This window comes from Muntiacus reevesi, chromosome 18, assembly GCF_963930625.1.
Source record: "Muntiacus reevesi chromosome 18, mMunRee1.1, whole genome shotgun sequence".
Taxonomy (NCBI): Eukaryota; Metazoa; Chordata; class Mammalia; order Artiodactyla; family Cervidae; genus Muntiacus; species Muntiacus reevesi.
In genome coordinates this window covers 32,553,477-32,580,008 of record NC_089266.1, presented here as the reverse complement: position 1 = coordinate 32,580,008, position 26,532 = coordinate 32,553,477, and the positions used below count along the sequence as shown (strand labels likewise).

The window sequence follows — 26,532 nt, the reverse complement described above, 5'->3', positions numbered from 1 at the left end:
GCACATATACTATGAGTATATTGTACACTGGTATTAATGATGAAAATCTTTCTGTGCTAATAATACCCATACTTGGAATTCATATTAATTCTGAATTCAAGGAGAATTAGCAAGGAGAATTCATGATATACTTCAGGAGGCACCCCTGTATGAGAATATAACTAGGGCCATTCCTTGCATAAACCTGGAAAATAGATTCACATTAGGAGAAGTAGGAACTTTCTGAGTTCCTACTAGACCCCAGTATCAGGGAAAGATTAGGAAGAAATAAAAGTAATTTCCATATTTCTGTTCATCAGAATAGGCTTCCCTGATTAGTGACAACCTTATGGTCTTAAAGTATGACTATTCCCCCTAAGTTGCTTCAGTCATGTCTGACTCTTTGCGACCCCATGAACTGTAGCTTGCCAGGCTCCTCTGTCCATGGGATTCTCCAGGCATGAATATTGGAGTGGGTTGCCATTTCCTTCTCCAGGGGATCTTCCCAACTCAGGAATTGAACCCACATCTCCTACATGGCAGGTAGATTCTTTACTGCTGAGCCACCAGGGAAGCCCCAAAGTATGACTATAGACCTAAAATAAAAGCAAGTGCATAATTACTTCTTAGTGGCAGATCAAGTGGGATTGTTTATAACCTATGATTATTTCAGTTTTGACTTTGCTTCAGTAGAGAAAGAAAGGAAAAGACCAGTCTAAGGGTATTGCTTATACAGTGCCCTATGCTCTTTATTTCCTTTGCAGTAGGGTAGGATAGATGATAATTACAGAAAGAAATGACCAAAGACTTCACATTTTGTGCCTCTCTTCAGTCATTCCATAGCATCAGGACATGATCACTCTTCGCTGATGATTTTTGTGTGAACCTCCCGGCTCTTCACCCGCAGCTTGTTGACCTGGGACTCAGCAATGTCAGCCCTTTCCTCGGCTTCCTCCAGCTCGTGCTGGAGCTTGCGGAATTTAGATAGATTTGTATTGGATTGTTCCTCCTGAGAATAAAAATGGAATTGTAAGGAACGCATACTGAACATCTTCGTAGATTCTGTAGGCCTAAGGAAAGAAAGGACTTGGCATCTACGAAGAAGTTAGAATACTCAACAGGAGACATTATTATCCTACCACCTCCTGGATTTTTCTTATCAATGAAATTAACTTTAAGATTTATCTGGGGCTTTATGTTTCATAAAGAATTGCAGCTCTACTTTTGCAACCAAAACAGGATAACAAATATGTACCACAAGTAACCAAAACATGGTAACAAATATGTACCACAAGTAAAGCAAGAAATAGTATAAGAGCAGGAAAGAAGGCAAGGATAAAATCATGCTTGTTAATGCTTGCTGGAAGATGATGACTGTTCACTTGAGTTAGATATTCTTCATCACTAAGGATGCATTTCTTAATAGCTTCTTTAAGTAGAAATAAATATTGGATTTTATCATATATTATTCTGGCACATTTCAAAACAATCACTTTTCCCCTCCTACTTCATATGTAATGATTCTGTTGACAGACTCCTTAATATTAAGTAATCCTTACTTTGTAGGAATTAAATCTATTTAATCACTGATGGACAATTTCCTTAATAAAGTATGGGTTTCAGTGACTTAGTAATTCATCTTCACTACAACTATACTTATGAATAAAACTGCCTTTAGTGTCTTTCCCCACCCCTGTTCTCCTTTGGACAGGTTTTGGTATGAGTGTTATGTGAGCTTCTTAAAATGATTTGGAAAGCTTTTCATCTTTTCCCATGCTCTGAAGTAGCTTACATAGCTCAGGGATTATCTGTTCCTTCAAATTTTGAAAGACATATCTGGACTGAGTTCATTTTCAGAAGTAATTCTGAAATAACTTATTCAGCCAATTTAATAATTTATATTCTCTTATTTAAATTTCAACCACCTTGATAGATATGTATTTTACATTTAAAAATAATCTTTCTGATATGGTTTGTCCCCTTTCTCATTTGTAATGTTGTGAGTTTTTACTTTCACTCACTTTTTCTTTGATTATATAAGTATATTTATTTTTATTAATTCCCAAGATACTACTGAGATTAGCTGTTGAAAATAGGATATACTAATTCATTCATGTCTACATTACCTTTAACAGTACCTCTTCATTATTTTACTATTATTTTTAACTTCTTTATTGGACTGTCAGTTTCTTCATTTATTTTTATTTTTGATTCATAATGAAAGCTTACAAAGAAATGAATTGTCCTTGAAGGACAGCTCAAACTACATTATAGGTTTATAAAAGTCTCATCTTCCCTGAAATTTTATTTACAGTTAAAATTTATTCAGTAATTGTGTTTTTATTTCAAGTTAATCCAAAAAATTTTTAGGAAAGTCAGTTTTTTAACATTTAAATGCTTGGAAATTTTTGTTTATATTTTCTCATCACTTTACAACTTTATCACACTAGGGCTAGAGGATGTAGCCTGTATTATTTCTGCTTTGAGATTTCTTGAGGTTTCTTTGTGGATAGAAAGTTAACTTTAAAAATTAAAAAAATGAGCAAATATTTTTAAGAAGTACTCAGTCTTCTATAATGCAGATAGCTTATTTACTACAAGTAAATAGTAAATCTAATTATTTATGAGTTTTTCTTAACAGAGGACTTTCTTCTCTTTGTCTTAAGAATACTTACAGCCTCCTCAGCTTGTCTCTTGTAAGATTTCACTTTCGCCTGAAGTTTATCTACCAAGTCCTGAAGTCTGAGAATATTTTTCCGATCTTCTTCCGTCTGAAAGATGATAAAAGCCACAGGGTCATAGTTCAAAAGCACACAACTGTTGTATCATTACCTGGGAGCGTTTCCCATATATTCAAGGAGTGCTGAGCTGAGAGAAACTGTTGTTGTACCTGGTAGGTGAGCTCCTTCACTCGCCTCTCATGTTTGCGCAGGCCCTTGACGGCTTCCACATTGCGCTTCTGCTCACTCTCGACCTCTCCTTCCAGCTCACGCACCTGCAAAGGAGTAGGTACTTAAGAACTTTGATTCACTAAGGCGTTGGGGATAAATGGAAATAGGTAGATACTGGGAGACCCACCCTGGCCTCCAGTTTCTGGATCTGCTTCTTCCCGCCCTTCAGGGCCAGCTGCTCAGCCTCGTCCAGGCGGTGCTGCAGGTCCTTCACCGTCTGCTCCATGTTCTTCTTCATCCGCTCCAGGTGGGCGCTGGTGTCCTGCTCCTTCTTCAGCTCCTCGGCCATCATGGCCGCCTGGTTAACAGTAACACAAAACCAGCTGAGAAAGGTGAGAGAGCCCATCAAGATTCTAGCTTGACCACCCGGTGTGGCCCTCTGCTCACATCAGTGATGGCCTTCTTGGCTTTCTCTTCTGCGTTGCGAGCTTCCTGGAGAATGTCTTCCATTTCTCCCTGAATTTGAGTGATGTCTGTCTCTAGTTTCTTCTTGGTGTTGATCAGGCTGGTGTTCTGTTTGAAAGTAATAAGTTATATGCTCTTTTAATCATCTTACCAAAGTACTTAGTGGTAGCCACTGTTTGAAAAAAATTTCAGATAAAAATTTGGAAGTCAAATGCCCTTGAATATTATTCTGTTATGTAGTACAATTAATTAAAATAGAAATGTTACAGAATATTTAGCATCTTCAAGTATATTGCTTATAATTGGACCAAATAGCTCTATAATTTTATAACTGCCATTTACTAGTGAGACCACTCACAAGGATAAAATTATAACATGTTCAAGTATTTCTTTTTCCACAATAAAAATGTCAATATTGATAGCCAGGGTCAGTAAAGATACTAATACAAAAGAATATGGCAAGTCTTAGAATATTTTAAGAAGTTAGTCACTAATAATATGTGCAAGATGAAATAGTGAAAGATTTCTCAATAATGCAGTGAAAATTTGGTAGAAGTATAAAACCTGACTGTTATATAAAAATTCAAGTTTATCTTTTCTGAGACATAGACATTTACTGAAGGTGAATTTTTTGTGCTGAATCTCACCTGGGTGTGCAGGAGCTGGACGCGCTCACTGGCATCCAGGAGCTCCTGCTCCGCCATCTTCCTGCTCCTCTCCGTCTGCTCTAGGGTGGCCCGCAGCTCCTCAATCTCAGCCTGCAGCAGGTTGGCTCTGCGCTCCACCATGGCCAGCTGCTCCTTCAGGTCCTCCTGGCCCCGCAGAGCATCGTCCAGGTGGATCTGGGTATCCTGTGGAATGAACGATCATTGAGACACCTTGTTCTCAGGGCTGCAGTCACCCACCTGCACTGGGACCATCTCCTGAACCCATTTACCTTAAGGATGGCTTGGGTGTTCCTGTAGTTCTTCAGGGCCTCAGCAGCCATGCGGTTGGCGTGGTTCAGCTGGATCTCCATTTCATTGAGGTCTCCTTCCATCTTCTTCTTGAGCCTGATGGCGTCATTCCTGCTCCTGATCTCAGCATCCAGCATGGTCTGCATGGACTCCACGACTCTAATGTGGTTCCTCTTCAGCTGGTCAATTTCCTCATCCTTTTCAGCAATTTTCCTGTCAATTTCAGACTTGACCTGGTTCAGCTCCAGCTGGATACGCAGAATCTTTCCCTCTTCGTGTTCAAGAGATGCCTTAACAACAGTGAGGGATGATGTTAGCAGGGAATGGACACATCTGGCAGCTTTTCTGCACACTTTTCCTTGCGCTAATTTTGTGCCATTTATTCTTCTGTTCAGTGTATGTGGCTAGTTCTAATTCTTTTCTGAATTTGTTTACAGTGTACATTTTGACTCATACCTCTGCCTCCTCTAAAGCAGCCTGAATTTCAGACTTCTCTTGTTCCACTTGCTTCTTTATTTTCTCCAGTTCATGCATACGTTTCCCTCCTTCTGCGATCTGCTCCGTGAGGTCAGAGATCTCCTCTGTTTGGGTGAAAGATGGGAAGAGACTTGATCAGACAGAAAACACAAGAGAAAGGTTCCTCCAAGGCATGAAAACTATTCAAAGTGAAAGGGACTCACGCTGCAAGTTTTTGTTCTCTCGTTTCAAAGTTTCTAGCTGATCCAAGGACTCCTCGTAAGCATTCTTCATCTTGAACAGCTCAGTGCCCAGAGAGCGGGCCTCCTTCTGAGCCGCCTCAAGCTCTGCGTGGGTTTCCTCATACTTCTGTTTCCATTCTGCCAGGATCTGAAACACGCACCAAAAGAGCTTACCTGGCTGGAAAGGATGGAAGACAGTGGTGGAGGCCAGAAGCTGCTGCAGAAGTTACCTTGTCGAAGTTCCTTTGCTTTTTGTCCAGGGCTGCGCAGGCAGCGTTGGTCCTCTCCACGTCGAGCATGAGGTCCTCGACCTCATTCTGGAGCCTCTGCTTGGTCTTCTCAAGGGAGGCGCATTTGGCGTTCACCGCTTCTACGTGTTCCTCAGCAGCCTGCAGACGCTGGGCCAGTTTCTTCCTTGAAGATTACATGTGGTTGTAGAGAGAAGGAAACCAAACTGAGAATTATGAACTGTTACCATGCTGAAAAGTTTGGGGAACTTCATATTAAAAATCTCCATCCATTCAAAAAAATATTGATGAGCTTCTTTTATGAACCAGATACTGAGTACACAGCAGCGAATAGGACAGAAAAGGTCCCTGCCTTGTGAAGCTTCCAAACAAGTGAGAGAGATAAACAATAAACAAGTTAGAAAATGCATAACAACCTATTGCAGATGTAAAGTGCAGTGAAGGAAGATAAAATGGAGTAAGGGGTGGGCAGCTATTCTTAGATATTCAGGGAAGTCTTTTTCAAGGAGGTAATGTTTGAGTCAAGATCTAAAAGAAGTCAGAGAGAGCCAGAGGGAGATCTGGCAGGGGGAGACTGTTCCAGACACAAGAGGGGCTAACAAATTCCTGAAGCATCAATGAGCTTGGTGTGCTTGACAGCCAGCAATAAGGCTGATTATCTGTGTGAGTGCTTGTTATTCTTTGTTTTTTAACTAGATTTTAGGCTCAGAGGGCAGTGATGGTGTTTGCTTTATTCATTTCCTGTTCTCAGGGGCTGATAATGCCTGGCAGATGGGAGCTAATTAATGAATGTTTGTGAGCTAATTCACTGAATCTTCAAAGGTTGTGTTTCTGTGATTCAATGTTCAACATTCTCTGCACATTCTCTCACATCTGCACACGTACTTGGCCTCCTCCAGCTCCTCCGTGCGCTGGATGGCGTCCGTCTCATACTTGGTCCTCCACTGGGCCACCTCGCTGTTGGCCTTGGACAGAGCCCTCTGCAGCTCAGCCTTGGATTCCTGCTCCTCCTCGTACTGTTCCCGCAGCAGGTCACAGTCGTGGCGGGCTGACTGCAGGGCGTGGGCCAGGGCATTCTTGGCCTGAGAAGAGAGTTATATGTTAATTTTACTGAATACTTAGTGTTTAATTCTTAAGTTTCAAAACCCTTTAAAAGTTAGTATAATGGACTTCAATTAGGGTCAGGTGAGGGGGAAATGAGTCCTATCTAGTTACCTTTATCTCTTCTTCAAGTTGCCTCTTTAATTCCTCAATCTGTTGAGTAAATGCTTGTTTGCCCCTTGATAACTGAGACACCAGAGCTTCTTTCTCATCTAGCTGACGTGAAAATTCACCTGAGAGGCAAATGATATGGCACCACTTGTTAAAGTGAAGAAAAGGTTTTGCAAGCTCATATGAGAAATAAGTTGAAAATCTCAACACCCCCTTTTCAGTTGAGTGCTCGAGTGGTTGGATTCTTTATTGACATCGTCATGCTTGATGTCAAATTTCTGATTTTTATGGTGAAAATAACCTAAATGAATAAATACAGCTTAACTTCTCTTTGTCCTCTCCATAACTGATTCTTTCAGGGTTACATTATTGTGCAAAACCTGTTAATAACTGTCAAAGGGAGTTAAACTTTTTAATTCCACATTGGCCCTGTTTCATAAGACTTTTGAGAGACTGGGTTATCCGTTGCCCTATGCAGGAATTTGGTTCATTCTGGTTTAGCTAAAAAGAAGCACGATCTAAAACAGCAGGCCTGGAGCCATGGTGGAAAGACCCTTGACCCCAAGCATCCCCTCCATGTGGCCAAATCCTCAGGGCCTTTGTGGAGCAGAGCTTGACCCAGTCCTATGGAAGTCTTCACCTCAGCGTCATCCCTAAGTGACCTTGCATGTGGGGGAGAGTCTGAGCTGTGCAGTGAATCACATGTTCTCAGCTGCTTTTATTAGGCTCTCACATATCAGTTGTTTTAGACCACATCATCTCCACTTTTAGGCCTCATGGAGGAGGAGAGAGTTACCAGATTCAGTCTGCAAGCGTCCCCTCTGGGCCGTCAGGTCATTAATCAGCCGCTGCTGCTCCTCCTCCTTGGATTTCAGCTCGCTTAGTTGGTCCTCCAGAGTTCGGCACATCTTCTCTAGGTTTCCCTGTGAGAGGAAAAGTGGAAGAAGCAAGTGCAGACATTTTAATAACATTTCTCTACAGCTACCATTTCTTCTAAAATAGAAAAAGATTTATTTTGACATAGAAAATAAATTCTCTTGTATGTAATACATAGGAATTTTTTCCTTTATCTTTTATAATATTATTGCTGTCATAAGGTGAAGACACACATTGGGAGTTTTAAAAAGCTAATTGTGAAGCTTCATTCATTATTCCAGGCATTCCTTGTATTATTGCTCTTCACAGATATCACTTTTTTTTTTTTTAAAACAAATTTAGGGTTTGGGCAACCCTGTATCCAATGTCTATCAGCACTATTTTTCCAATAGCATTTGCCCAGTTCATGTCTCTGTGTCACATTTTGGTAATTCTCACAATATTCAAGCTTTTCTTCATTATTATATTTGTTTTAGTGATTTGTGAGCTCTGATGTTGATACTGTGACTCATTGATGGTTCAGATGATGGTTAGCATTTGTTTTTTTTTAGCAAGAAAGCATTTTTAAATGAAGGGATGCATGTTTTTAGGCATAATGCTATTGCACACTTAATATACTACAGTATAGTATAAACATCATTTTTATATGCATTGAGAAACCAGGGAATTTGAGTGACTTGCTTTATTTTGATATTTGCTTCGTTGTGGTGGTCTGGGACCAAACCTGCAATATCTCTGAGGTCTGCCTGTGATACAAATTAAAGATCATGTACTAAAGACTTTGTGAAAAATGTAGTGACATATTTTCAAAAAACATAAATATTTCACTGCCTACTTATGTACAGTGAAACTGCATGTTGGATAGTTGAGAATTTGGGGGACCTGTGTTCCCCAGTTGGAGGGCTACAGAACATGGACAGCCTGGTTGGCTGCAGATGTTGTCATGTGTTAATAGTGTGGTGGGGCTAATATGCTCAGCTTCTTTGAATTTTAGTTTCTTCTTATGATTGAGTGGAAATAATATAAGTACTGGTATCTTTCTTGCTTACCATAAAGAACAAATGATCTATGTGTAAAGGCCCTATGCAGACTGTGACGTGCACATAATGGGTCATTGCTATTAATAACAGTTTCTCAGACTCTGCGGTACCTTGGCTTTAGAGATCGTTTCCACATTGCTAGCAAGGTCATCAATCTCCATCTTCATCTCGCTCTTCTCCTTCTCCAGCTTCTGCTTGACCCTCTGCAGGTTGTCGATCTGCTCCCCCAGCTCAGCCACGCTGTCCGCGTGCTTCTTGCGAAGAGCAGCTGCTGTGGCCTCGTGCTGCAGCGTGGCCTCCTCCAGGTCCCGGCGCATCTTCTGGAACTCGGCCTCGCGCTTCTTGTTCATCTCAATCTGGGCGGAAGTGGCCCCGCCGGCTTCTTCCAGCCGCTCGCTGATCTCCTCCAGTTCCCGGGAGAGGTCTGAGCGCTGCTTCTCTGCTTTGGCGCGGGAGGCGCGCTCGGCCTCGATCTCCTCCTCCAGCTCCTCGATGCGGGCCTGGAGGTGGGGAGAAGCTCAATGTTAGCTTCTTTATGCTCATAACTGTGGCTCTTTGAGCCAGACTGAGAGAAATATGAACTTACTTGTAATTCTTTGATCTTCTTCTGCAGTTGAATGCCAAGTGCTTGTTCATCTTCAATCTTGCTTTGCAAATTGCTCATTTCAAACTCTTTCCTTTTTGAGAAGTAGTAAAGGATAACAGTTGAGTCCATAGTCAACATAGGAAGTGAGTCCATAAACAATTTTCTCATACTTACTTTTTGAGCTTTTCATCAAGCTGTTGTTTTTCATTTTCAATGTCCATTATGGACTCTTGGGCCAACTTGAGATCACCTTCAAGTTTCCTCTTGGCTCTCTCTAGGTCCATGCGAAGTTTCTTTTCTTGCTCCAAGGACCCCTCAAGCTAAAGACAAATAATGCTGAGTCAAAAGAATTGCTCAGCTTCCTTTCAAAGAAAATTTCCTTGACGGTCCTAGACTTACATCATCCACTTGCTGCTCTAGCTTGGTTTTAGCTTTGGTCAGGGTGTTGACTTTGTCCTCTTCTGCCTGCAGGTCATCCAGGGTCTGCTGGTGGGCCTCCTGGAGGGCCTTCTTCTCCTTGGTCAGCTTGGCGATGGTTTCATCCAGACCTGCCATCTCTTCTGTGAGATTTTTCACCTTAGGAAGTAAAAACACTTTGCATTACATGTTACATGGTGGCTTCAGTTCTTTACTTGGATTGCCTAATAATAATAAAAACGTAAACTTTCCTTGTACATTTCATACCTTGTTCTCTGTGGCATGTTTCTCCTTCTCAACCTTGGCCAGTGTCAGCTCAAGGTCATCTATGTCTTTCTTCAGTTCTGAACATTCGTCCTCCAGTTTCCTCTTCTTGGCCGTCAGCTCAGCATTGATCTCTTCTTCATCCTCAGCTCTCTCAGTCACCTCCTTGATCTTAGCCTCCAGTTGGATTTTGGTTTTGATCAGCTGGTCACATCTTTCCTCTGCATCAGCCAACCCTTCAGCTTCCTTGAGTTGGAAGCAAAATCAAAATTGGGAAGTAAGAATGAAGTATTATACAGTGATAACAGTATAAATCTCCCCCATTGGTTCTTTGGATTAAACTCTTATGAACCACTTGGCATGTGTGCTTGGCATGTGTGCCATGATTGCCAGATGCTCCATATTTTGGGAAAAACAAAATGTATCAGGTATTGTCCTGTTCATTTACAAGAGTATATTCTACAGTAGGTTAGAAAGCTTAACCCCAACAAGCTACCACTAATTCAGAAAGCAATTAGTGACATAAAAGATCAGAGAAGTTGTTTCAGATATGATTTAATGAATGAAGTGGCATTTGAGTTGGGCTTTGAGAGATGGGTAGGACTTAGTCCTGTAGAAATGAACTTATTGGGGGAAGGATCAAGAGAAGGGAAAGCATTCCAGCAGGAGAAGTTTTCAGGTGTAGCCACTACTAGGAAATTATTTCCCTTTGTAGTCTTGGAGGGTGGTCCTGGTTATGATGCTTTAAATTCTAATTGAGGCATTAAGTAATCAAATTCCTAGCAACCTATGTTTCTACTTAAGAGGGTTGGGGGTGGATGGAAATGAGAGAGAAATTGATAGATACATTCATCAGTGAGCCTCCATATCAGTCTTTGGATACATAAAAGAATAAAATGTGCTGCACATAGATGGGTAGTGAGCATGGTAATGTAGGACAGTGTCTAAGTGATTCTCTAGGGACAAGAGAAGAGAATTCAGGATAGCTTTGAAGGGAATGGGGACAGAAAAACAGCTCTTTTCCTTTCTGTAATCTAAAGGAAGGAGTTATTACATCATCCCAACTTGACAGAAGAGACCAATCTTAATCAGCAGGAAAAAATATATGATTTTGTGATGAGTAAATTATAGCAAACCAATTCAGCTCACTTCAAATGAAAGACAGTCTCATAAATTACATTTCAGAGTTGATGAAAGCAGTTGTAAAATGATTGGTTCAGGCATAGCAATGAGCAGGCTGGATGGAGGGAGAGGATTGGGGGCAGGTAGAGCAAGTTAGGCGCTGATGCAGCAACCCAAACGTTATATGATGCGGGACTGACTATGGAGATGGATTGGAAAGAGGAAGTCTCAGTTCTAGAGATCAATAGCAAACAATAATTCAGTAAAAACTGATGTAGAATACTGCCCTTTGTCAGCTGTATACACTGTGATTTAAGATCCATGAACATCTAGAAGTTCAAGGACGTTTCAGAGAAAACAAATCGCTTTCTCATGCTGTTCTCCCCTTTTGTATTTGGGCTAGTTTCATGGTAAAATCCCTTTCAAAGACTGTCTTCAAAGGGAAAAGAAGTCATTAATGCTGTAGTTTGATGAAACTGTACAGAATAGAAGACAGTGGTCAGTTCTAGCTCATTGCCTTGGTTCTGGTTTGGGGGCATTTACTGGGTGATGAAGGAATATGGACTTTATTAACACCATCAGAGCATTTTAACCTTCTCCTGCCAGTGCATGTCTCTCATGCTGACTACCCAGCTCACTGCTACTAGTGACTAGAGTTTTATGTTTGCATCCTGATTAGCAGCAGTACATAGGATGATACCACTACTTACAGCCTGAACTTGGAGCTGCAGGTCATTTTTTTCTTTCAATAATGACACCATCTTTTCTTCCAGTTCCTTCCTTTTTGCCTCTGACTTGGCAAGTTCATCTTTAGTTTTCTGGAACTCTTCCTTCATGGTGGCCATCTCCTTCTCCGTCTCTGCACTCTTCAGCAGGGGCTTGATCTTGAAGAACAGTTTCATCCAGGGCCAGTGCTTGACATTCATGAAGGCTCGGATGTTGTACTGGATGCAGAAGATGGACTCCCTGAAATTTAACCAATGCAAATTAGATGCTGTGTGGATGATGGAATGAGATGAAATCTTGGCAATGAGAGTTGGAGGTTCTGCCCTCCACCATGTTCCTCACCACTTTCAAAAACACAAACGAGAGAAATTGTATTTGGGGATGGTGGTCAAGGACTCATCAGTCATTCATTTCTCTACATTGGTGCTTCTCAAACTTGAGTGTGCATAAGAATCAGCTAAAGTCTTGTTAAAATACTGATTCCTGGGCTATTTCCCTAGAGATTCAGATTCAGCAGGTATGAGATGGGGCCAAAAATGTGCATTTTTAACAAGTTTGTAAGCGATGCTGATGATACAGGCCCAAGGACCACCCTTTGAAAAGTACTGCTCTGCTTCAGTGCTTCACACACTTTCCTATGTGACCACCACTGAGAGCGGTGAAGGGAGAACCAGACCCCTGCCAGGTGTGATGCACAGGATAAAGAGAAAGCTCAGTTTCTTTGAAAAATTTCTGCTTTTATATTTTAATGTTGTATGATTTTTACATTCTATTCTTTAATATCACATTTGTTTTAATATAAATTATTTTTAAAAATTGCCTTCATACATAGGCAATTGCCCAAATATATATATATATATATATATATATATATATATATATGGGGGTTATGACCAAACTTATTTTTAATGAAATTGAATATAGTAGAAAATATTAGCAGAACTACAGGTGATAGAAAATCTGTTTCATGTAAATTATGTATTTACACACATAGGTATGCATGTATACAAGTATCAGTGTAAAATATTCTCCCTGTGGATCCCATTCATATGTGTCCTACAGTTTGAGACACCTGATCTGTAGCCTTAGAGCTCTGTCACTGCATCAGATTAGATCACTAAAAAGTGAGATACCTTGGTGAAATTGTATTAACTTATTGAAAAAATTCTTTCACCTATTTGCCCTTAATACTTTAAATTATAATAATTCAATAATATAAATGTTCAGACAAAGAAGTTGTTTCTGCACTTTATGTAAAACTGCTGTTGAAAATAAACGTGTGCTCTGCAGTTCAACATCTTTTTTAATTATCTACCCAGTAAATTCATATTAGAATCAAATGCTGGGGCAACATTTTGCCTCTGCTTGCTCAATGGTATGTTTTCTCAGTAGATGAGACTTACACATCTCTCTCTGTCTTTTTTATTATGCTTCCCTCTCTTTTAAATTTTTTACTTTTTCTTTTTTACCCACGCATTCAGTTTATTCCATAGTGATTGCTACCTTAAGTGCTTTGGTATATGTATATCTCCAGTTCAGCATCAGACTCTTATTCATCCCTCTTACTCTAGTGGACTTATGATATCTGAATCTTAATTGTAAGCCACCTCAAATGTGTCTCTGAAGAAGGAAAGTATGACTAAATAAGCAATATGTTTGTATACCTCCTTTCCACCATCTTCTGGTACTCCACTCTTGCCAAGAACCCTCTGCACCTGGCCTGGGTTCGGGTAATCAGCTGGGCCAGCTTTTCATCTCGCATCTCCTCTAGGAGCCCCAGAAGACCAGCTTTGAAAAAGACCTGTGCATGGACAGAGTTGTAGATTATCAACCTTAAATAAACTCCAAAGGCACAGGCAAGTGTCAGGTGGGTCTTATAGACAATTACCTTGGTGTGGCCAAATTTATACTGGGTGTGGTCAATGTCAATGGATGCAAGGAGCTTCTCAGAAGCCTTCTTGCTGTCGATGTATTGTCCTTCAGGGATCGCACTTGCATTTAATACCTTGTATCTGATAAAATAAAGACAGTTTTGTAAAACTTGGTTTATTGCTGAGACTAAAAGTAGTGAACGCTAAACGATTGATTTTAAAAAGTCAGAGCTTTAAAACAATTATTTTCTTCACAAGAAGGACATTGTATACATAGATGGCCAATCTAGGATCTTCTGTCTCTTTTTATTCCATTTTACCTTTCTGCTCAGTTGCAACTTTCCTTTCTGCCTCATCAGACCCTGTTCTCAGGAAAGGATTCTGTAATCTGGTTCACATGAATGTGTAGATGACCAATAAATGCATTTGCTATTGATAGTGCTTAATCGCTACTGTTTTTGGAAGGATTAAATGAAATAACCCAAATATATTAAGCACTCCAAAATGATGTTCCCTAATTATTGAAATTATGGTAGACATCTGTGAGCTAAGCTGGGAGCATGGTAAATCCAGTGAAAAGCCCACAGAGTACCCACCATGTGGTATATCTGTATTTTAAAGGTGCTTTGAGGCTTATAAATTTTTACACTTTCAGTGGCAAATTAAAGATAACAAATAGAGGCATGTTTTTTTACTAAATTGCTTTGCTTGCACTAAGCATATATATACTGAACTCCAGGACACCCCATAATTAGGAGAGGCTGACCTCTGTTTGAAGTCTGCATACAGGATTCTGCTGGGGAAGCCCTTCCTGCAGATACGGATGCCCTCCAGCACACCGTTACACCTCAGCTGGTGCAGGACCAGCTCGTGCTCCATGGCCCCTACAAATAAATGCTCACGTCATTGCAGAGTTTTGTTAAAGGGAGGTATGGCACTCATGCTTTTTTCTTCATCTCTGTAACATCTTACCAGGGGTCTTCGTTTCATTGGGGATGATGCACCGCACAAAGTGAGGATGGGTACTCCTGAGGTTGGTCATCAGTTTGTTCAGATTCTCCTGTAAAATCAGGAAACCCTGTTATCTGAGTTTTAGACATGCTTATGAACGTTTGGCAATGTCTATAAAATCAGTGTCCATGACTGAATTGAATGACTCTTGTGGACCATTTTCACTTAAGGTAGCACCTTGGTAAGCTTCTCCTGAGAGGCAGTTTCCTCCTTACTACCACTTGTTCCACTCAAATTGGCAGGAGTTACACATATAAAGCAGTCTTGAGAGCTTAATCTTTTCAGTATCCAAGCACTATCGTCCTCTCAGCCCTGGCCCCTGGCCACCCACAAACCTTCACAAAGCCATTGGCTGCCCATCCTGGACGGTCACCCTTTCTTCTGCTAAACTCTATGGTTCTCCGTAAGGAAACATGCCTGCACTGCATTTGGACAATTCTCATAAATATAGCTTCCCCTTTTCAACTCTGTCAGCTTTTGGAGCATAAAGATTATCTGTAAGGAGAACCTACCAGTTACAATTGAGAATTGACTAGATTAAGAGCAAGGATACCATATTAGTTTCCTTAAAGACTAGCTGTCAGATTTTCATTAGAGCTACTGAGGACTTAGTCTTAAGAGTACATAAGAGTATGTACCATTGCTTATTTCCACAACTCAATTAGATTATGAATAGCAGAGCATTACCTTTTATAATATATAAAATATTTTTTAGTATTTGGCTTAGCATAAAAGATGACCTAATAATTTCCAAGTAATTTAAAGTTCTTCTCTCCAGAACTCATTAACAGAAGTCATTAGCTAAGGTCAGTCCTTTCCTAAATGACTTGTGCAGTTAAAAACAAATTCACAAAATAACAAGAGAGTGTCAAAAACAGTTTCCTCCTTACCCTGAAAAGGGCAGACACCGTCTGGAAAGAAGAGCCCTTCTTCTTACCACCTTTCTTAGTTCCACCACTAGCCTCTGGAGAAAAAAAATCAGAAAAGATGTCATTCAAATATAATTTTAAATTGACAGTTGCCCATTTGTTAATTTCTGTGTTCAGATGGATTTCTTTTAACGCAGTTGGCCTCTCTGTTTGAGCCTGAATGAATCTTATATGTCAATTAAGTTCATATCCATTTTTTAGTGATACTCAATAAGCAGCAGATATGGAGGAAGAAGCAGGAGAGAATGATAGAAGCCAAGCCTTTTCATTGCTTAAGATGTTGAAAGTTCCTTTCTGGCTCTTGGCAGCAGGGCCTTCATCAGGGCTGGAGTGAATGTCACGGTGCAGCCTGCTTCCTCAGAACTTGGAGGCACAATGGATTTGGCCATAACACATCAGCCTGGGCTGGGATATCACTAGCTTCAATCTAACACTATGTTTTGTAGTATCAGGAGAAAACATTGGGATTTTTTTGAGCTTTACCTGATTCAGCAGTTGGAGTCCCAGAGAAAAGGAAAGCTAGAGTTTTCATCGAAGACTTCTGGTACAGCCCAACCACGGTATCATTCAAGGGGTCCTTGTTCTTCTCCAGCCAGCCAGTAATGTTGTAGTCCACGACGCCAGCATAGTGGATCAGGGAGAAGTGGGCCTCGGCTTTGCCCTTGACCACCTTGGGCTTCTGGAAGTTGGCAGACTTGCCCAGGTGCTGGTCATACAGTTTGTTCTTGAAGGAGGTGTCTGTGGCCTTGGGGAACATGCACTCCTCTTCCAGGATGGAGAAGATGCCCATAGGCTGGAAGCAGCCCGTGACACAATGTTACAAGTCTATGTAAGCATTTTTGTCTGTCTATAGGCTTAAACAAGATGTGTGAATAATTTAGTCATCACAAAACATAGTTTCTAAAACTTGAAACAGACCTTCTCAATGAGCTCAATGCAGGCAGCCAGGTCCATCCCGAAGTCAATAAACGTCCACTCGATGCCTTCTCTTTTGTACTCTTCCTGCTCCAGCACAAACATGTGGTGGTTGAAAAACTGTTGCAGTTTCTCATTGGTGAAGTTGATGCACAGCTGCTCCAGGCTGTTGAACTAAATAAACAGATGGGTTTACTTTTCTCTCAACATATTGGACATTTTAAAATATAGGACTTTTTAATTTAAAAATGTATATTGAATAGCCTTTAGAGTATAGATATCAAAATCCTTGGGGACCTATGAAATCTATTGTTTCTCTGCTGTCATTTTATCTAAAATCTTAAATCATTAGTAATTATTTTTTCTTGTACTAGCTTAAATTGACTCAAGTGTTTTTCTGAGTTCCTGCTTAATCATTCTGTACTTATTTCCTTTATCTTTTGCATTTTCTATTGACTCACTTAGCAACTAATTTGCAACCTATTAGAAGCTGACTAGAAGTTTCTCTCTGTTGTGTGGAAGCAATCATAGTCAGCATTATGAGGGAGCAATAATCACCACCTTTATTTTTTAATGATATGAAAAAAAATCAAGTATCTAATATTGTGTACCATATGTTAACACACACTCATATTTTTTTGGAAAAAAAAAGCCAAAATGTTGACATTAAGTAGATATGTATAGTGGAATCCCTGGTAGCTCAGCTGGTAAAGAATCCGCCTACAGTGTGGGAGTCCTGGGTTCGATCTCTGGGTTGGAAAGATCCCCTGGAGAAGGGAAAGGCTAACCACTCCACTATTCTGGACTGGAGAATTCCAGGGACTATAGTCCATGAGGTCGCAAAGAGTCGGACACGACTGAGTGACTTTCACATATAGTGGAATCAGTGTGGAATTCTTTTCTTTGATTTTCAATGATTTCTGCCATGCCTAAGTTTTGTGTCTATATTTAGAAGAATATAAGCTTCTTTAAAATTATAAGGAAGAAAAACTGTATTTTATAATCAAACACGAGTTTTTATCCCATATCATATTGAGAATTGAGTTCCTTGCACTGAGTTTATTAATGCTGGCTCTAAATTACTGACCCTTTCTCAGCTCTTATCATCTGCTTATATGTTTCTGAGTGGTTTCTCTACCATATATTGAGAGCATATTATACATTGCACAGGTTTATTTTTATGTTTTTATATTAACTTCACTTTGCATTGTGGGATTTTTAGAACTCTCATTATACCAACCTAATTCCTGACTTCCTTTAGATCATGTAGTGAGTTAAAGCATCCTCATTAAGTGGGTTATTTCTCATAGTAGTGGAATTGCCACTACAATAAATAATTAGGAGTTGCCCAGTCACTCTGTTTTAAATTTTAGCATAAATTTTTGACACTGGTAATAAAAGGCTGTAATATTCACAAATTTCTTCTTACTGATATTCCATTGCTTTACTGTAAAAACCCCTTATGAACTGATTACCAACTCACATCAAAGATCTCGAAGCCAGCGATGTCCAAGACCCCGATGAAGTACTGTCTGGGCTGCTTGGTGTCCAGCTGCTGGTTGATGCGGGTGACCATCCACAGGAACATCTTCTCATAGACGGCTTTGGCCAGAGCACCCACTGCATTGGTTACCTTGAAAGAGAAAGGAGTATTTTTTGTGGTTGACAGAGGACTGTAAAATGCCTGCATCCCTGGTCGTGAATTTGAATTATGTGCCTACCTGCTCTACAGTCTGGCCTTTGGTGACATATTCATTGCCAACTTTGACCCTGGGGTAGCAGAGGGCTTTGAGTAGGTCAGCAGAGTTCAGACTCTGGAGGTAGGCTGCTTTGTCAGCCACTGAAAGGAAGAAAGGATAGAATGATGTTATTGCCCAAAGCAGTCCACTTCCTTAAAAAAACAAAAAAAAATAAGCTACAGGCATTTTGTGCAGTGTTTTCAGAATATCTTTTGAGTATTCTTACCTTCCCTCCCCCTACTAAGTTCAAGACCTTGATTATGGGTAGTGTTCCCTAAAGAATTTAGAAATTGTAGCAACATGTGTCTAATACTCATGCCACATATATCTTATCTAGGCATACTTTCAAATGCAATTCTTGAAAATGAATTTGTCTTCTCAGGAGAGCTCAAGGGTAACAAGTTAAGAATGTGATTTTCAAGCAGACATGAAGTCAGGTGGGTGATTCAGTCGATACCTTCAGTGCCATCCGGCTCTGCTTGCTCCTCACGCTGCTTTTGCTTGAATTTCAGGTTTCCATAATGCATCACAGCCCCCGTGAGCTTGTAGATGGAGACCTTCTCTTCATTAGTAAAGCCCAAAATATCAATAGCACTCTGCCAATACAACCAGTAGAATAACTGTTAAGTTAGGATCCACATGTTTACTATCAATACTTCACATATGGATTCCTGATTTGTTGGTCAAACTGAGGAAACTGCCAGTACTGATGCAGAGCAAGGAACTCCTTAGATTCGGCATCTAGGGAGCTGGTCAGTCAGGGGCCAGCACAGAGCATGGGAATCACAGGTGCATACCTTCTGAAGATGCCAAAAGTAAATTTACAATAGAGAACACGGATAGTTATTTAACTTCTTGTTTTGGGAGGTGGAATAGATTCTTGTAAGATAACATGAAGTGATCCAAATGATTGTTTCTAAATTCTTAGAATAAGTGGGAATATAGAATGAGAGAATAATGACTCTGCATTTAACTTATTTTCTGGATTCAAAGGAAAATTGTTTAACTTGAATCAAATTGCCAGTTTCAAAATGACTGATAGACAAGAAAAGGAAAAATAAGCAATCATAGCAGGGCACTGAAGTGGCGGGGGGAATCATCCAATAAAAGAGCACTTATTAACTGTTACGAGCTTCTCAAGTGGCTCAGCAATAGAGAATCCACCTGCCAATGCAGGACCCATAGATTTTATCGCTGGGTTGGGAAGATCCCCTGGAGGAGGAAATGGCAGCCTGCTCCAGTATTCTTGCCAGGATCATCCCCTGGAGAGAGGAACCTGGCAGGCTACAGTCTGTGGGGTTGCAAAAGTGTTGGAACGACTGAGCAACTGAGCACCCACACAGATTTTAAAAAATGATTTAGGGAAATTCACAAAGGATAGACCATTAAGACTATTAAGGGAAAGTGAGATGTTGTAGGAGCACATGCTAGTCTTTTCAGTTGACTCCAGGTCATGCCCATCTTTGAAGCTTCTTTTGCAATTTCTACTAGAAACTGAATGTTTATCTAGAGGGACCATCACTCCATCCAAAGTAATCATTCTAATTTTCTTGTGTTTTACTTACATCTGTGGCTATCAGTTCTTCCTGATCATCAATACTGGCCACACTGATCTCCCCTTGACTGATGAATGGGTAGTCATATGGATTGGTGGTAATCAGAAGCATCTCTAAGTAAATGGAAGAAAGCAAAAGTAAGCAGAAATATCCTCTTCATTAAAATGAGAGATTACAAAAAAAAATAAATAAATAAAAATAAAATAAAATGAGAGATTATGAGACAAATTCTAAGGCACTAGAACGAAAAAAGCCATGATATATTATTGCTCAGTAAAAAAGGTAGATGATGGAAGAGCATGTAACACTGATTCTAGTTATTGTATGTATGTATATATTTAAAGATATATGTACAGAAAATGACTAGAATTATATTCATCCAAGTGTTCATAGTGGTTATTTCATAGTGATAAGATTTGGAGGTGTTTTCAGTTTTCCTTTTGAATTTTTATGAAGAACACACATAAATTTTTACCAAACTTATAAAGCGATTTTCAAAATAAAGATAATGTATACAGTTAACAAAATTCCATCATGGAATACCAAGTTGACCAGGTATTGATAGGTGTAGGTGAGATAAATTTTGTAAAGAAATGATGACATTTCTTACCAATTAGTTCTGGTTTCCTGTTTGATGTGATCTGGTAAAAAATATGATAGCTCCTTTCAGCCTTAAGCTGGAAAGTAACTCTAGACTTCTCTAACAGATCTGAAAAGAAATTAAAAACAAACAAGAAAAATTCATATGAAATGCAAATTTTATTTCTGTTCAGTGTTGTAGGTCATAAGAAATAGAAATGATGGTAAAGATTATCCAGGCACTTACATGTTTCAATATCAGCAGAGGCCAGTTTTCCTGTAGTACCAAAGTGGATTCTAATGAATTTACCCTTGAAAGAAAAGTTAATATTACTGCTTTGTTCTTGAACCATATCAAATCTTTGAGAAACTCAAAATACTAACATTAGCACTAAGTGCTAATGTTTTAATAGTAAATCAATTCAGACACTATTTGTATCTGGTTAAAAAAAAAGGTGTATCTCCTATTTTGTAGATAAAATAATTTTAACTTAAAAATCTGTGAATAATTGTAGGTAATGAAAGATAAGAATTCAGATATAGGGTTACATTTCTTTTTAGACAAGACTTGGATCCATGTTATTACATGCTCAGAGGAAAAGGAAAGAACCCTGGTATAATGAGAATGAAAAAGACTCAGAGAATGTATTCACAGACATCCCATAAATCTTGACCAGTGAGTAGTGTCCGTGGTAGTGTCCAAGAGACTCACAAAGCGAGAGGAGTTGTCATTCCTCACGGTCTTGGCGTTGCCAAAGGCCTCCAGCAGGGGATTGGCACTGATGATCTGATCCTCCAGAGTCCCCTGCAGAGAAACACAAGAGCAGAAACACAAGGAAGTCCAGAGCTTCCTGAGCGCCCTGCCCATCATGATTCTCACATGCCCATCAGACCCACCTGCATTTTGCCAGGTTCCTCCTTCTTCTTCTCCCCAGTGACTGCAATTGTTGCAAAGTACTGGATGACACGCTTCGTGTTCACAGTCTTTCCTGCCCCGGATTCTCCGCTGTCAAACAAAAACCAAGTCAGTAGAGTTCCTAAAACCAGCAGTCCTGAAAACAAAGCATCACGTCTACTTACGTGATCAGGATTGACTGGTTCTCTCGGTCTATAAAAGAGAAATTATAGGCAGTCAATACCATTTTTTAATATATTTGTAAATGGTAAATTAATAAAATGGCATGAACCTAGTATTTTTCAGCAATCCTGATGACTTGGTGGTCCCCAGGCCCAGCACCTTTTCCAGCTCCCCTCTCTCCTGCTCCCTGAGGCTCCCCCCATCACATCAGCTTACAGACCACCGCTGAAACAGAATGCTGCAAGGAAGCAGCAGACTTTCTCTTTTTATTCTCCACACTAAATGCACACCAAGTGGACTGGGGTTTTCAGATGGATTTAGATGACAAGTTAGCAGCATGTTTATTGTAAGTACAAGAAGTAATGAAAAGAAAAAGGCATTAGAGATATTTTTAGCATGGGAGAAGGAGTCAATATAGTAAAGGTGGTAGCTTTGGAAGTAATCATGGCCTTAGTCGTATTTTCAGGGAAAACTAAAGGATCATTTTGATGTTCTGCTCTCTCTGAAGAGGAAATCTCTCAGTCCTTTTCCCAGGGTGCCATTGTGCCTTAGAATGGTCTAGCTGAGACAGCATTCCAGGAAGAAGATTCATAATATGACCGCTCTAATTCTAGATATACCTTATAATCTGGAGTATGGTTTGGTTGGTTCTGGGCAAAGGGCGATGGCATTTAGGGGACCACCTCGAAGAGTGTGTTGAGATGAGCAGAGTCTCCTTCTCCTATGGTTAGTCTCTCTCTCCTAGAGTCTCATCTCCTAAAAAGATGCACATGGAAAACATCCAACTCACCAGTCAACATGAACTGATAGGCGTTGTCAGAGATGGAGAAGATGTGGGGCGGGGCCTCCTGGCGCTTTTTGCCTCGGTAGGCCGTCACCACCTCGGGGTTGTACACCGGCAGCCACTTGTAGGGGTTGACGGTGACACAGAAGAGGCCCGAGTAGGTCTATGCAAGCAAATAAGAAGGAATAACTAACCAAACACCTTTCCTGTTATTTGCACAGCTCAGTTATTAAATGAATTTTAACATCAGAAGAACTCTCTTAAGTAAGTGATCTACATATCTTCAAGGTATCAGCATCGAAACTAGTTGAAAGGTTCAACAAGATAGCGAAATCTTGAGGGTGAGGAATACAGTTTAGATTCTTATTCCACTTGGGATTTGTCACAGTGATTTTCACATAGTAGGAGCTCCAAAATTGTGGGTTTGTTTTTTTAATAATGTTTAATACATTTTTACTGTAGTTTAGAAAATAGGAGTATATTTCTTTTAAGATAGTTCAAATTCATGAAAACATAAGTTTGGTACCTAAGTACTCAACAGTATGAAATAGGTGAACTATGGGAAATCTTCTGAAAATAGTATGATCCAGACATTTAAAAAGGCAAACATGAAGGTAAGCAGCAATACTGGGGAAATATTTGTAAACTACTATTGAGTTGTGAAGAAACAGAACATAGAATGATGGGAATATATTACAATTACAATAGCTGGATTTCCAATATTTTTGATGTCTGGTCTAGGATAACTGCCAACCAAACAGAATGGATTCTGACGCTAACCACAGGTACACTTGTGTAGGTGTTGTCCAGCTGAATAGCAGCAGTGACTACACTGTTCAGAAATGATGAGAATTCCCTGATGGTCCCTTGGTTAGGTCTTTGAACTCCCAGTGCAGGGGGCACGAGTTCAATCCCTGGTCGGGGAACTAAGGTCCTGTAAGCTGTGTGGTGGGGCCAAAGCAGCAACCACAAAACTGTACAGAAATGTCAACCTAACATAGTAAATTCAACCAGAAAGTATACTGAGTTTGTGTTATGTGAAAAGTCTCTGCAAGGCCCTAAGAATGAAATATAAATGTTATTTTTCTTTGAACAAATGATACTGTTCCTTGAGGAATTCCCAGTCTATGTAGGAGATGGACATGTAAATGATTCATGCTGAAAAAACATTGTCAGCATTATTGCAGGGCAGAAACAACAGGACACAGTGTTGAACTCTGCCTAGGGAAGTTGGCAAGATTTCATCAAGGAAGTGTTCCATACAAAAGGAACCAGAACACAGAGATACAAATTGCTGTTATTTTGGAGGACTGAAAATTGGTCTTTAAAAACATTACTTTTAAGTGTTGAAACATGTGTTTATATTTTTCCTCTGGATGATTCTGCAGCAGGAATGGGGATGAGGGGAGATGCAGGCATGTGGTTGAGATGTAAACAGTAGCTGCTACCATGTTTGTTCAGGGGATCTGTGGCAAACCCAGTCCATGTGGACGGTGGCTTTGCCTGGCTTTGGATGGGAAGACAAAGGATTATGTGCCATCTGTTGGGTTGGGCCTTACAGTAGCGATCGTGAACCTCTTAATTAGTTACACTGCTAGTAAAAGTGCAGTGAATCACTATCTGTGACCCATTTGTAGTACAGTGAGCTGACAGAGTCCAGTGATCAAAACCACTTTGGGATTTGGGGAGCACTCACGTAGATCATCCAGGCTGCATAACGCTCTTTGAGGTTGTACAGCACAGCGGGCTCGTGAAGGTGGGTCATCATGGCCATGTCCTCGATCTTGTCGAATTTGGGAGGATTCATGGGGAAGACTTGATCCTCTTTTACTGTCAGAGTCTGGTAAACAGGAAGGATAACTGTTTATGTCAACCAAGTGGCCAAACAAAATAATCAGTAGCATGTGGTCATCCCCTGGGACTACTCACTGCTCCTCCTTCGGTCTTCACTGTCACTTTCCCACCTTCTCTGCTCTGGATAGTCCCTTTGACAAAAGATTCCTTGGGCTCGGCCACAAAGACAGATGTCTTGGCATCAAAAGGCTTATTCTGGGCTTCAATGCGCTCCTTTTCAGACTTTCGGAGGTAAGGAGCAGCCTCCCCAAAGACGGCCATTTCCTGGTCTGAACTCATGGCTGCTGAACTCAGAGGTCCTAAAGGTAATGAAGCATTTCTTACTAGAGATTCTGAATTGTCATCTATACCCATAAATCTCTACCTTGATGATATTTCATGGGCCCAGTTGGAAATTTCACCAGGCAGATGCACTGTACTCCATGCTGTCGTTATTGAAGCAAACATAATCACAAGAAATCACAAAGACTCAAAGGCGTCCGGGGTCACTCTGTACCCAGCAGTGGACTCGGGGCTACCTTCTTTCATCCTTCAAAACTGATGTTCTAATAAGAGAGCTGAGGGGTAGCCTCACAAGCTGCTAAAGAGCTTGTGACCTTGGGTTGCACTTGATCCTCTGTGCCTCAGCATCTCCATCTTTAGGGATCACAATATTGCCTTTTGTAATCCACAGCCCATGAGACAGAGTCAAGACAGTTTGAGAAAAAAGTTAAAATTTGAGTAAGAAAGCATTTTGAACAAGTTCAGGCTATGACAGAGATAGAAAATGTACTTCATTATAATGTAAGAGAATTCCATTTCTTGCCATATAATATGAGACTTTATTTCCTCCTTTAGGTGTTCAGCCGGAAGTGCTCATGTTCAGTGGATTTGGCACGAGGTCAGATTATAATTTTATATGTTTTTTTTTTTTTTTAGTTAGGTGCTTAGTAGAATTTCTCTGGCATAATTTCTTTGCATATTAAATCCAGTTAATCAGCTTAACCCAGTTAAACTAATTGAGGATAAAAGCCACAGCAAATATTATCCTCATTCTTCCACACTGAAGACTCCCTTTCCTGTGCCACATTTCCTTCTGAAGGACACAGACTCAGGCTGCTTCATTCAGTGTTGTCTGCAGATCACCGGTGGCATCAGTAGAATGAAAGGCTTGGCAGATGATGTTACTTCAGTCATTACATGATCGAGTTACTTGAAACTCACTTTAATCACCTACCCACCAGTCTCTCTCTTTAGAAATGCAGTGTGTAGTAGTGGGCAGACTAATACCTTCATTATTTATGTAACAAAAATTTCAGTGTTCTGGTTTCATATAACACTTAGCGTTGGGTAAGGTAACTTTTTTAAAGTCTTCACAGAAGTAAAAGCAGCCCGCTTTCCTAGGTTCTTCTTTTCTTACTTGTTGGATATCATGTTTGCTAAATGAATTCTAAAAGCAGGACACATTTTTACAAATTTGAGATTTTTAACCAGGGAATCTTAGTGCAGATTTTTCCCCCTACAGAAACAATATCCTTTTGACAACCTTTTCCTTGCTAAAATGTCATCCCATCAGTGCCAGAGTCCTAAGACTATGTGCGTTGTTCTAAAAGGCAAGTCCTCCATCCCCTTCTCCCTCTCCTGCATCTTTCCTGAAATACAGTTGTTAGGTATTTACTGAGACAAGCACTTTCTCAAAGGTTGCTAAGTGACACACATCCATCCTAGAGGCTCTTGCCTTCTCCAGTCCAAACCTTACCTTGTTAGCAAGTGAGAAGATGCAGCCTGGAAGTGAGACGGTTCTATAAAAGAAGGAAAAGCACTTGATTAATTAACCAAAAAGAAAGCAAACCAAAAACCCCATTCGCTACATCACTGGCTATTGGACACAGAGGGCAGCTAAAGCCATGGATGTAAAATGTGCAGAAGGAGCAGTACCCCAGACAGCAGCTGCTGCCGACACGGGGTGGTGCGGCTAGCGTCCCTCTTGAGAGTCTGGTCCTTGTTCCCACTTACCTTGGAGCTTTTTAAAGCAGGACGAGTCAGCCTCATTCCAAGGGCTCTTTTATATGGATAGCTATGGAAACAATGCAGCTGCCTCTTCTTTCTTAAGTCAAAAGGAATTGTTTGGCAAAAAAGTCTTGGCAATCTTGTGTCCCCGCATAATTCTCATTCATGTTAAGAATGGTTGGATATAATTAGAAATATTTTTCTTATTGAGTATGTGGATAAATCTCTTATGGATAATTTGAGAAGATGATCTGAAAGGAAGGTTCAGGCTGGTGGATAAAGGCAGTGGCCAGGCAGCCAGAATACCTGGCTTCTCTCTTAAATTCCTCCTGGCCTTGCTGGGCATGCCTTTCGGGCTTGTTGCATCACTTTTCATATTTGACAGATTAAATGGTAGAAATAAAATACAAATAGTTATTTTAATTTTGTGAGGGTTAATTTTCACCTGTTGATCCTTTCCTTCCAGCCCTGCAAAATTATGCTCCATGCCCTCCATGATTTAAAAAGAAAACCCTCTTTTCTAGTCTTCTTGTCATTTGGGGTGCACCCTCACTCTCTCACCGTCTTGTTTTCGCCCAACCTGGTCCTTACATAGCACACTGTCTCCTGCCCACCTACTCGCTTGACTTGCCTGCAAAAAAAAGAAAAGCTGAATATTTCAAAGGACTTTTCGGGCATACACCCCAGTGTTTTTCATGTCAGCACACTGGGGAAAAAATCATGTTTGGGAATTTGCTAGAAAAACGT

General features: G+C 40.3%; 1 protein-coding gene across 2 annotated transcripts; it reads right to left on the bottom strand.

The window, feature by feature from the left end:
* Nucleotides 1-701: 701 nt before the first annotated feature.
* LOC136148881 (myosin-2) lies at nt 702-25,811 on the bottom strand. Of its 2 annotated transcripts, none has more exons than XM_065908487.1 (40): nt 25,792-25,811; nt 25,535-25,577; nt 23,872-24,095; nt 23,639-23,782; nt 21,949-22,105; nt 21,161-21,188; nt 20,978-21,086; nt 20,793-20,885; nt 20,328-20,391; nt 20,112-20,210; nt 19,511-19,614; nt 18,403-18,541; nt 17,928-18,046; nt 17,690-17,839; nt 16,210-16,380; nt 15,775-16,084; nt 15,253-15,326; nt 14,324-14,411; nt 14,118-14,235; nt 13,369-13,492; nt 13,145-13,281; nt 11,465-11,720; nt 9,636-9,878; nt 9,351-9,527; nt 9,126-9,271; nt 8,952-9,042; nt 8,476-8,865; nt 7,246-7,372; nt 6,453-6,571; nt 6,123-6,319; nt 5,220-5,403; nt 4,972-5,137; nt 4,748-4,872; nt 4,273-4,581; nt 3,983-4,186; nt 3,318-3,443; nt 3,058-3,228; nt 2,870-2,974; nt 2,655-2,750; nt 702-988 (listed from the first exon to the last, which is right to left on the bottom strand). In XM_065908487.1, exons 3-40 carry the CDS (start codon nt 24,073-24,075, stop codon nt 836-838), a joined length of 5,817 nt encoding a protein of 1,938 aa, XP_065764559.1. In that variant the 5' UTR covers nt 24,076-24,095; nt 25,535-25,577; nt 25,792-25,811; the 3' UTR covers nt 702-835. The 2 variants fall into 2 exon arrangements, with proteins under 2 accessions (XP_065764559.1, XP_065764558.1); XM_065908486.1 differs by lacking the exon at nt 25,792-25,811 and adding an exon at nt 25,714-25,773.
* Between the last annotated feature and the right edge of the window lie 721 nt (nt 25,812-26,532).